Here is an 11,230-nt window from a genome sequence, read left to right on the forward strand (position 1 = left end):
GAAAACTTAACTCCTTAATAATAAACCTAATTGTTTTATATAGTGCTGCTGATGGAAATTTTCCCCAATTCAGCACCTAACACACAAAATCTGCATTAACACTCTGCAATCTCATCTTTGCCTACTGCAATGCCAGGAGTCAGCATTTACATAATTGCCTGACCACCCTACTTTTTAGGCCAAGTTGTTTTACACAACAGCCAGCAGCAAAGTCATCCCTGGTTTTATCTCCTGCTGTCTTCCCCCTGCATTAAGATATCACTTTCTTGATCCCAAGAGCCTCAATCCTCTCCCATGACCTTGAGAAGGGGAAACTCTACAGCAGCTCCCAGGTGGGAGGTGGCAGGAGTGTCTAGCTGGTGTGACTCTCAGCAGGTTTTGCACGGCTGAGTTGGGATGATCAGGGCTGCTGCCAGCCCAGCGCCTGGGCCCCGCGTGGGAGCCACGTGCAGTTCAGCAACTGCAGCTTAGTCACAGACAGAGGCAAGGCAAATCCTTGAGTCACAGAATCCTCCTCCTCCCCCTGTCACCCCAAGTTTTACCAGTAAGGAAATGCTACTTTTGCTGCCCCATAGCACAAGATTTCAGCTGCTCTTCCACCGAAACTTTTCTCCTGTGCTTCTTCTTTAGGATGCAAAGGGAATGAGTCCATAATCATGGCTGTGCTGCGCTAATGTAACACTATTTTTCTGACATTACTCATAGTCTAAATCAGCAGCACATTGTCTCTTGTGCAACATTTAAACAGTATTGTCTAAACCCATACCAGGAGAAGTTCCTGGGAGATCAAAAGGCACACGGGTGAAACTGTGTGAGCTGCTTTTGTCTGAGGTTTCGCCTGTGGTTTCCAGCCGATGGAGTGCAGGGCCAGAAGGGAGACACACGGGCAGAACAGGTTCTCCCTCTCAGCCTTGTCTTCAGAACAGAACTTCAGCATCCAGCACAGGGCACTGCACCTTTCACACTGCATTAGTTTGACTGCAGAAAGACTGGCAAGCTGACATGTTAGGAAACCAGGGTAATCCCTCGCCTTGTTCCTGACTTTTTTCCTGGCATCTTCCCAAGAGGGGAGGGGAAGAGGAGTTAAAAACATTACAAAAAGAACAAGCATCACCAAAGTAAAAATCATCCAGCCTTACAAAGCTGTTCTTTACCCCAGAAGGGAAAATCCTTCCAAAATATATATTTTTAAACATAGATTTAGGCCGAGTGTTTTAATTTACACAAACATCTGCCAACTAGTACCATGTCTGGAGTGCTCATGCTTTACAACGTCCTAACAGTTGGGCTGAAAAATAAAGTGCTAAGGAATATCTGAATTCAAACAAAAATATCCTTAAAGTTGAGAGAAAAATTCTTCTATTTTTAGAAGAAGAAAAACTCCAAACCAACACCACCAAACAAGCTCTAAATTTGATGCCAGTAATACAAAGTGAAATCTCAGTATGCCTACAAACTTGGCATTTCAGTGCCTGAGAAGAAAACTTACATGATGTAAGGACTTACATATTTATCAAACATTTATTCTGTTATATATTGTATCACAACCAGCAAGTGCGCTTTAATATCTGAACTTAATGTTCGAACACAATATAGACACCCAATTCTGAGGTACTTTACCTCACAAAATGGAAAAAAGTAGAGAGAAAAAAATCAATACAATCTGGATAACATAAAACCGATTAACTCCTGGTATCTAAGGAGGATTAGAGGAAAGAAATGCAGGAGACCTGGGAGGCAAGTCTGCCAGATCTATTCTGAGGGACAGAAAAGAGCTCCCCACAGTACATTAAGATACTTCCCGAAAAAAGCAAGAGTCATTCCTAGGCTTTGCTCCAACTTCCATGAATCGCTGCCTGCAGAGTAACCATGACTCGATCTTCTCAGATTTTGTTAAAGAGGCACGACCTTCAAGCCAACACTCACACAGAGCAACTGCACTGTGCAGCTCAGAACAGCTTACTAAAATTCAGGCCATGTATGGTTAAGTTTAATATGGTGATTCAAACATTTTAGATATGCCAAGTTACCATCACTGCCTAATTGCTTTGATGGAAAAAAAAGCAAAGCCACAAAACCCCCTCTCTTGCACAAACAGATTTCGGTATCTAGTAAGGCAACACTGAATGTAACATAGAAGAAAAACAGAAGAATTCCAGATGTTAAAAATATCATTTAATTAAAGAAAGATAAATCATACCAAAAGTTTAGGTCACTCTTAGTTAATACATTTGCATTTATTTTAGAATATACTCTACATCTGAGTAAAAAAGTTTTAAATAAACTCCAGTACATGTACAACCATGGGACCCGCCATCTCTCCCACAACAGAGGGATGTTCCTTAGCTCACTGGGTTCCCTCCGAGGTGACAGAAGCAATTTTGTGCCAGTTTCGTTATGTTCATCGGCTTGAGTGGAGCCTCCTTATCAGCCAGCAATGCCACCACCTCGTACCCACACGGGCTCAGCCTCCCTGCCGGGGCGGGCACAGCGACTGCTCGCCCCGGACCGTACAACGAAAAAAACACGGAGGGGGTCAAAATAATTAATAAACTAGTATTGATTAATTTACATTTCTTTCTCTCTCTTGTGCGTTGGTAGAAAACCTGCTGCAGTCTCGGGAGCGCGCAGGGAAGCCCGGCCCGGGGCGCTGCCCTCGGCCACCGCAGCAGCGGCGGCGCCGGGCGGGGACGCGCCGCTCCCGCCGGGTCGGAGCCCCTTCCCCGCTCCCCCCGGCGCTCACTGCCCCCAGCTGCTGACGCCGATCTCCTGCTTGTATCTGTTGGTGAGGACGTTGGCCTTGCGGGTGAGCTTGGAGAGGACCGAGTGGAGTCCGCTGAGGTGGTAATGGAACTGCTGCTCCAGGTCCTCCTCCCCCTCGCCCTCCTCGGCGGGCCCGCCGCCCAGCTTGTCCTTCTTGCGGGCGGCCTCCTCGCCCGCCGGCGGCTGCACCACGCCCCACTCGATGTCGTTGCGGATGGACTTGAGCAGCATGTAGTGGCTGTACATGTCCCTGCGGGAGAAGTAGGCGCCGGGGTCGCCGGGCGGCAGGGCAGCATCCCGGGGCGGGCACACGGCGCCCGCCGCGTCCAGCTCCTCCAGCAGCAGCGGCACGTCGCGCAGCAGGCTCGGCACCATCACCGTCTGGTCCATGTTGTTGACGGCGCCGATGAAGCGGTTCATGGCGTTGAAGAGGGAGTACTTCTGGCTGTACGAGTCGCAGATCTGCATCATGCTGGCGGCCGGGCAGACGTGCTCAGCGACGCGGCTCGGACCGGACCGCGGGGCTCCTCCGGCGGCGACCTCTTCCTCCTCCTCCTCCTCCTCCGCGCTAGCGGCACCCCCCCCCCCCCAGCCCGCCTTCCCGTCCCCTCCCGCCAGCGCCTTCTCCTCCCCCGCCGCCTTTATCCGCAGCCCCGTGTCCTTCCTCCAGCCTTCCCCTCCCCGTCCCTTCTCTCACCCTCCGCTGCTCCGCCTGCCCTGCTGCAGCTGCCGGGGCTCGCTGCCGCCGCTCCCCTCCGCACAAAACTAGCCAAAACGCAGAACTTCCCCCACACCTCCTCCCGGGAACCGGGTGTGGGGGTCGGCCGAGTGGATGGCAGCCCCGCACCGCGCCGGTAATTAAAATTCAAGCGGTCCCTTGCCGCCGTGCCGCGGGGAAGGCACCCACCGTAGCTCGAAGCTGTTCCCCGCCGCCCGTGGCCGCACTCCCATCCCCGGCGCCGTATTTATAGCGCGTATCTTACAACAAGGTGTTCCCCAGTGCCACCCCCCGCGCCGCCACGCCAGATAAAGGCGGCGGGCGGCGGCCACGCCGGCTCCGCCTCTCTCCCCCCACCGGGGGAGGGCGCCGGGAGCGCAGCCCGCACCGCGGGCATCCCGAGGGGGCCGGGCCGCGCGGGCTCGGGGCTGGCGGCAGAAACTGCGGGGCTGAGGCCGCAGGGGAGCCGTTCCAGTGCGGCGGCGACTCCCTCGCACCCCAAGCCTGGGACAAGGCAGCGGCGGCCGCAGAACGCTCCCCGGCGCCGGTGCCGGCCCGGGCACGGGCGGCGGTGAGGGGCACCGTGACCGAGCGGCGCTGCGGGCCCGCTCTCACAGCGCCGGGCGGGGGAGCGGCGGGCGGGGCGGGGCGAGTGACAGACTGGCGGGTGATTGACAGCCCGTGCCGCGGGACACGCGGGCCCCGCGTGCTGCCCGCGTTCTCCCGGCCCGCCCATTGGCTGCCGGGCGCGCGGCGAGCGTGACATCGGCTCCGCCCCTCCGCGCGCCGCGTGCCCCAGCGCCAGTTGGAGCGGGCGGCGGGGCGGGGAGGGCGCGGGGTCTGTGGGCGCCCGGCCGGGCTCGCGTTGCCACCTCCCAGCAGCGCGCCAAGAGCCGCGGCTCCCCCGCGGCCATCCCGCGTCGCGCCAGCCCGGGGGCGCGGGGGGAGCCCGGGCAGCCTCCGGACAGCCTTTGGGCAGCCTTTGTCTGTGTCCCGGCGCTGCGCGGGGCGGCCGGCATCACCCCACAGCCTCACCTCCGGGCCCAGCCAATCGGCGCGCCGCCGTCCTCCTCCCGCCAATCAGCGAGCTCCGGTAGCAGCCAATCGGAAACAAGAGCGCCCCCCCCACGCCCCCGCCATGGTAACAGGCGGGTGGGCCGCGAGCCCCGCCGCGGGTCACGTGGGGCGGAGCGGCGCGGGCTGGGGGGTGGGGGGGGCCTCCGCGCTAGCGGCACCGGCCGCCCTCCGTCGCGGGCTGCGCTCGGCGGCTGCTCGCGATCAGAGTCCTGCTGGGAGGCGGTGGCGGAGGCGCCAGGGTTAGAGGCTGCTCTCCCTCTCTCTCCCTCCTCCCTCCCCCAGCCCGCCTTCCCGTCCCCTCCCGCCAGCGCCTGCCGCGCCGCCGGGATCCGCGTACGAGCTGCCCGGCCTGAGGGGCCCGGCACCCTGCGGCTGCCCGCCCTGCTCCCCACAGCCTCTGTGGTCCCGGCCCCAAGGCAGGAGACCGCTCCCCTGGGTGACAAACCCGGGATTGGACCGCGGGCAGCTCGTGCGCTGCAGATGCTTGCGGTTGAGCAGTAGTCAGAGATACGGGCTGGTATAAAATTATGAGTTGTTCGCTGATAATTCACTATGGGGAAGAGAAGGAATTATCTCACCGGGCCAGAAAATTTGCCGCGACTTATATTTGCATCTTTATGTAGATGCAGTGTGTCGTTAATAGACCATTAACAGTTTTGCTGCCTTTAATTGAAATACAGCCTGCACTGAATGTTCAATAAATTGGAAAAAGCAGTAAATCTTTGGAAATGAGGGGAATTGGTTTATTGTCCATCTTTCCAAATTAAAACAATTAAACACTTGAACAAATTAAAACTGAAGTGTTTACCTGGGCTTACAACATACTGGCTGGGGAGGAAGAAGAGTTGGCAGAAACAACCCAGCTTGGACCTGCAAAGGGGGGAAGTGAGTCTTCAGTGTGATGGTATTATACAAATTAGGGCTTGAGCAGGAAATTTGTTTCCCAAGAGGTATAGCCACACATTCTGCTTTCAGCTGTAAATGTTTCCTTATTTTAGTAAGGCATGTGTCTTACCCGTTAGGCTGAGACAGATCATAGTCAAGCCAAACTTAACAGCATAAGGAAATTTGGGTTTTTTTTCCCTTATGTTCTGATCGATTTTGATATGTGACATAAATGTCCCTGGTACATATAATGTGCATCATGAACACAAGCCTGGGTAGGTTTGATTGCTCTTTGGTTCAAACAAAATAAAGGAGCACATATTCCTTACTCCAGTGGTATGTAATTGTCATGTGCACATGAGAGGAAAAGAAATGGCACTTTTTCCACTCCTCTTGAGGAAAAGATGACCCCATTTAGGGAAAAAATACCTGTATGCAAGTGGCATTTGTTTGAAATGTGTCCTCTTCAGAATGATCTGGTTATCGTGGCCATGCAGGCCCTGGAAGGGAATCAGATGGAACCCCTTATCGTGTCCCGAGCAATGAGGAAGTTTGCATGTTTGCTATCTGGCAGTTCAAGAAAGTGTAAATGTGCACCTTTGCCCAGCACAGTCCTGCATGAGGCAACATGCAACAGCAGTCTTTATCCAGCACCTCAGCTGGGTGGAGCACTCCTGACGTACAAGCCCAGCAGTGTGAGTGAAAACACCTTTCTGCCCAAATAAACTTGGTTCCACTAGGAAAGCAGGAGTCACATAAAAGTTACTATATTAGCTAAAAACCTTTCATTTTCCCTGAAATCAACGAGGGCTCGTGGGGTTCAGCCCTTTGTGGACAAAGACCTTCTTCCTTTCTTCTTCCTGAAGAAGATCAGGGATGAGCTATAGCTGTTACTATGTAGCTGTGCCTGTTTCTGAGCTATTAATGGCATTAACTGTTTGACTTAGCTGCAAACCAGTCCTTAGCCCCAGGAACACTGAGGTTCGTGCTACAAAGGTTGGCTATAGGAGCAGAACTGCTACTGGCCTGTCTCCTCTGGCAGCATTAGCAGCTGTGCAATGTTTTTCAAGTAAAGACAGATGATTCTGTCAGCTCGAGTGGGTTTTCATACCATTTGCAAGGCCTATCTAATTTCTCTGTTCAGTGGCAACAGGATGACAAACCGTCTTTGTTCACAGTTTTCCCAAGACACGTGCTGGCACAGAAGAGGTGCCACTGGCACGCTGCAGACCAGAAATGGCTACACTTTGGTGGCTATGAAGTTGTTCTGCTGCAGAGTGTTTGCAAAATAAGATGAGATCTTGTGCGGGCAAGAAGTGATAAATATGTGCAAATATTTAATGTTGCATTCTTCAGGCTGGGAGCGCCATTTGGGCCAGCCTTGTAAGGGCAACATCTCTTGGGAATTTCACTTCCTCTCATAATCTGTTGTCAATGTGACATGGCAGATTAGAGTTCAGCCTTGGAAACTGCGAGTTGTTTCCTTCTATTCCTATTTGACATACATTTTTGCTCAAACTTGTGAACTGCTCCCATCATTTCGGGGAGCAGTACAGATGCACTCATTTAACACTTTCTCTTTCTGGAAGCGAGTCCAGTTGTACCAAACACTGAACCGGGGAAACCCGTCATTTCTCATCCAGAAGGAATGTATGTAAATTTATCATCTTAATTGATGCCTCTCCATGAGGTTCATATAATCAGCCCTTGTAGCTTAACATGCTAATGAACAGGGTAAGTAGAAATCTAATATATTAAAGGAATGCAGACCAATTTGTCTGAGCCCTGCTGAGACCTGTAGTGTAAGTTTTGCAAAGATTTACTCATCTCTCTCCTGCCTTTAACTTAGCTGCCTTTTACTCCTCTCTCTGTTGATCCTCTGCAAGTGGAGTGATTCTCCCAAGTGCACAGAAGCCTCCTTGAGGATGTGCAGCGGCGTCAGGAGGATGTTTGGAGGAGGCAGCGGTGATGGTAAATCCCCTTTCCCTCTGGCACACACACAGATCTGCATGAGACCACACACTGCCAGGAACACCACGAGAGCTCTGCATTCTCACATCCTGGCACAGAGCAGCAGTGCCTGGTGAAAAGTGTGGGATCCAGCAGGAGATCTGCTGGCAGTGGGATCAGGGAGCAGTGCTGGGCAGGTAGGCAGCTGTCTCAGGCAGCTGAGCTCCTGTGGAGCCCCTCTGAGTTGCCTGGCTTCAGTTTGCACCCGGGTCTCTCCAGGTCTGTCAAATCCTTGCTTCCTCAGCTTTCCTGGAAATCATTACATGCACAGCTTCAGTCTGTTTGCCAGTTACCCTGTATTTTCAGGGCCTGGGATCATCTAGCTAGTGCTGTGAGGTCAAAACAGGCTGAATCCTCTTCCTCCTTAAAGGAGCCGGTGGGATAAATGCTGCCACAGGCTGTTTGCACGGCGTGTGCATAGCATCCCTCTCCCCTATCTCTTGCCAGCCCCATTCATCTTCCCTGGAAGCTGGTCTGAGCAGGCACTGCAGTGTGCAGTGCCCAGGACAGCAGCAGCCCTTTTCAAATGGCTCCTTAGTGCTGCCATAATAAGCCTGATAAATAAAACATGGCTTGCAGACACGGATTTACTGGAGAGGGCTAAGGGGGCTGTAGCTCCCTCATTAGTATCTCCCAGTGCAGCATGTGTGCTCCTCATTATGTGGCACAGTGGCGGTTGTCTAGTCATCCATGATGAGGCTGCAGCCACTCCAAGGATGCACCAGGGATCCCAGGGATTCTTTTTTTTTTTTTTTTTTTTCCCTCCTGTGTTAATAATAGGAATTTAGAAGAAAAAAAAAAAAGAGCTTGAATATGAAGAGGATGAAGGGGAAAAGATTGCAACTGGGTCTGATTTTTTCTCCCTTGTGTCTCTGTAAGTCAGCAGCAAATGCAGAGAAATCCGTATAGCTGTGCTAATATGGAACTGGCATGAGCAGGATTGAGACCTCTGTACTGCACAAACTCCTATTTTGGGGAGCTTTGTTTCTGTTCATTCTAAAATGCTGCTCATAAACTTGTGGCCCAAGTATAAACTTTTATCCTCTCCCTCACCGTTTTTGTCTTCTGTTCAAGGGAAAGGATCCAATTTGGCTGATTTCAAGTCCCTCAGAGCTGGGGACTCAGGAATCTGGGTTAATCTGAGCATGGTTTGTGGAGGTTTGATCCAGCTTTTCTTTCTGGCCATCGCTTAAATCCCTCCTACCTCCTGCATACAAGTTGCAACTGCATCATCTTAGTAACCCTGTGACCAAGAGGCATGAGAGTCTCCTCTGAGACTGTAATCTCACTCTAAACAGCTCTCTGGCGGGTGCTCGTGAGTGGTGATACATCATGCAATTTTCTCCTTTGGAGGTTTGCGGTGTCATCTCCACTGTGATCCCTGCCCTGCCTGGCCAGTGCCGGCGATCCAGAGACCAGGGATTGCCTGGGAGTGTGCTCCTGGCACAGCTCTGCGTGGCTGGGGCATGCCTGGGGTCATGAACAGTGATAGCAACATCTGCCCCTTCCTCTTTGCCTGTCAGCCATGCTCTGGCAGGAAGAAACCTGTTTAGGATGGCAGGAGACTTTACTGGTGTAGCAAAGTAATCCTCAATAAGCTCAGGACTTTTCTGTAATGGTATTTAATATGCAGATAGTCAAACGAATGCCACTGTGATATATTTTTATGGACAAATATTATATATTAAGCCCTGATTTATACGTTTGAGCGTAATACCTGGGGCTCTGAGGAGAGCCTTTAATCTCTGTCAGCGAGGCAGCACGCATGCTAAAGTGCCGAGCAAATCTGCACGGGAGTGCTGAACTGAGCGCAGCATATATCAGAGTTCTTCCGCCTGATAAAATTAAATACACGAGACCACCTTTCTGTGACATTACCGGGCTGATACACCGGGGCTGACAGCAGGAAATACCCATCTGCTTCCCGCTCTGACCCAAACCCGCGCCATTCCTGCGGCATCCTAGGGGTGCCATCTCAAGGTCCCAGAAGATGTTCCTGGGTGGAGGAAGGTCTCTGTCCCTGGGGTTCCCTTCCTTCCATCACCTCGCTCCCGTGTGACTGCCTGGGTGCAGCTGAGCGGGTGCCGGTGCCCTATTTCCCCTTCATCAGGCGAGCATCGTCTCAGCATGGGGCTCTGCATTTAATAATCTCAGCAGCTCAACTGTTTTTATCTGAATCTCCCTCCTGAACTGATAAATCTAAATTGCACATTTTCCAACCCGCTGTAGCTGAGGGGGAGATCTCGCAGGTATCCTCAGGTGACGCCCGGGCTCTGCCGCGCCTCTCCGGCTCCATCTACTGCACTTCCCTGGGATTGCCGCCCTTCCCGCCCGCTCCCGCGGGAGCTGCCCCTCCATCCCGCCGGGCCGGAGGAAAAACGGCAGCTCTGCTTTTGTTTGAAAGGCCCGCAGCTGTCCAGGTGGTGAAACAAATACAATACGCGTTCTTGCAGTCCTATAAATGGTAATTCCTCGTTGTAAAGAAGTCACTGATTTCCAGCATCTCGCTTGCTGCGCGGATTCTTCACGAGAAGAAGCAGAACAAAGGTGGCCACTGTCACTGAAGCTTTCTGGTGGAGCCAGAATTGGGGACATGGCAGGATGAGGGGCTGGAGGAGAGCTCTGTGTGGGAAGGAGCGGGCCTGCCTAGGAACAAATCTGCTTGCTGCCAGAAAATGCCGAGGGGAAGACACCAGATTGGATTTCTGCCGTCTGATGGGGACTTAGAGGGTGGGACTAGAAGCAGCAGTATTTCCCTGTGAAAGTCCTATCTCTTCATCTTGCATTCAGTATTAAGAGAGAAGCTGCTCTGAAAGAATATCCTACTTTTCCTGGCTCTGTAGTTCAGAGCTGACATGGAGGCGTTATGTGTCCTTATTATAAGCACTCCTATTATAGTGTGGTTTTGGCTGGAGGATGCTGTGTGGCTAAAGAGGACTATTAGAACCAAAAATAGTGCCAGAGCTTCCCGGATGCTATGACTATTATGAATTTGTAGGATTAATATTTAGTTACTCTACAAAAAGCACCAAAAGCTGGAAGTCAAAATCAGAACAAAGTTGTGCTAAGGACTGCATGTAAATTTTTTTTTTTTTTTTTTTTTTTTTTTTTAAGAAAATATATATCTATTTATAGTGCATATTTATGTAGGTGATAGATTAACATAAAAATACTGCCAGTTGTTCAGGGTCGTAAAACACAAGGTGCATCATATATTATTTTTTAATTGAGACTCAGATTATCTGCTTGAAACAAATTTGTTTCAATGGCAAGTAACATATTTTTCCACAGTCCTTGTGAAAACTGGAAATAAGGTATATAAACTATGAAGTTCTGGGGCAAATCTCTAAACCAAAAGACCACAGGGTTTTGTCCTGGCTTTGATGAAGTTCTAAAAAGAGCTAAATTAAATCCATGCTGTGGCCATATGTGTAATTTTGTTCTACTGGAATAGCTTATAGCTGTCAGTAAATTTCTCCATACTCCCAGCATTGTGTAAGGGATGACACAAGAGACTGAAGGTTACTCTCTCCAGTAGTTACGTGCATTTGCAGCCTTAAAATTATTACAACAGTATTTTTTTCATTTACATGGCTAGAGAGAATCTGTTTTTGCAGTAAATTTGTATTTCAAAGCAGATTTTTGTGTCCATCATTATTGGTGGTTTACAAGACTTCTCTTCCTTCCCTCCCCCTCCCCCCTCTATTTGGGGATGTGGGAACAAATGAAATAAACCCTTCATAAAAAATAATTTTGTCCAGGTGGAACATAAATCAG

The 11,230-nt window shown here is 51.2% G+C and overlaps 2 protein-coding genes across 5 annotated transcripts; both read right to left on the bottom strand.

Moving 5' to 3' along the window:
* Positions 1-2,157: 2,157 nt before the first annotated feature.
* MID1IP1 (MID1 interacting protein 1) lies at positions 2,158-4,851 on the bottom strand. Of its 4 annotated transcripts, none has more exons than XM_041487930.1 (2): positions 4,700-4,851; positions 2,158-3,318 (listed from the first exon to the last, which is right to left on the bottom strand). In XM_041487930.1, the coding sequence occupies exon 2, from the start codon at positions 3,232-3,234 to the stop codon at positions 2,740-2,742; it is 495 nt and encodes a 164-aa protein (XP_041343864.1). In that variant the 5' UTR covers positions 3,235-3,318; positions 4,700-4,851; the 3' UTR covers positions 2,158-2,739. The 4 variants fall into 4 exon arrangements, with proteins under 4 accessions (XP_041343864.1, XP_041343863.1, XP_041343865.1 ...); XM_041487929.1 differs by having other exon boundaries at positions 2,158-3,324; XM_041487931.1 differs by having other exon boundaries at positions 2,158-3,328; positions 4,701-4,847.
* LOC121364522 (collagen alpha-1(I) chain-like) lies at positions 3,743-9,413 on the bottom strand. The gene is made up of 3 exons (XM_041487877.1): positions 9,332-9,413; positions 4,662-4,907; positions 3,743-4,551 (listed from the first exon to the last, which is right to left on the bottom strand). Exons 1-3 carry the CDS (start codon positions 9,411-9,413, stop codon positions 3,743-3,745), a joined length of 1,137 nt encoding a protein of 378 aa, XP_041343811.1.
* Positions 9,414-11,230: the final 1,817 nt, after the last annotated feature.

This window comes from Pyrgilauda ruficollis, unplaced genomic scaffold (genome assembly GCF_017590135.1).
Source record: "Pyrgilauda ruficollis isolate IOZ18807 unplaced genomic scaffold, ASM1759013v1 scaffold85, whole genome shotgun sequence".
NCBI lineage: Eukaryota > Metazoa > Chordata > Aves > Passeriformes > Passeridae > Pyrgilauda > Pyrgilauda ruficollis.

What these genes read in the sequence shown, in the direction of transcription:
- MID1IP1 (XM_041487930.1), bottom strand. Translation starts at nt 3,234, where the DNA reads ATGATGCAGATCTGCGACTCGTACAGCCAGAAGTACTCCCTCTTCAAC.
- LOC121364522 (XM_041487877.1), bottom strand. Translation starts at nt 9,413, where the DNA reads ATGCCGCAGGAATGGCGCGGGTTTGGGTCAGAGCGGGAAGCAGATGGG. An exon ending in AGCCCCGGTGTATCAGCCCG is followed by an intron (nt 4,908 to 9,331) that starts GTAATGTCACAG and finishes CGGGCCCCTCAG; the next exon opens with GCCGGGCAGCTCGTACGCGG. An exon ending in CCCGCGCCGCTCCGCCCCAC is followed by an intron (nt 4,552 to 4,661) that starts GTGACCCGCGGC and finishes GATTGGCGGGAG; the next exon opens with GAGGACGGCGGCGCGCCGAT.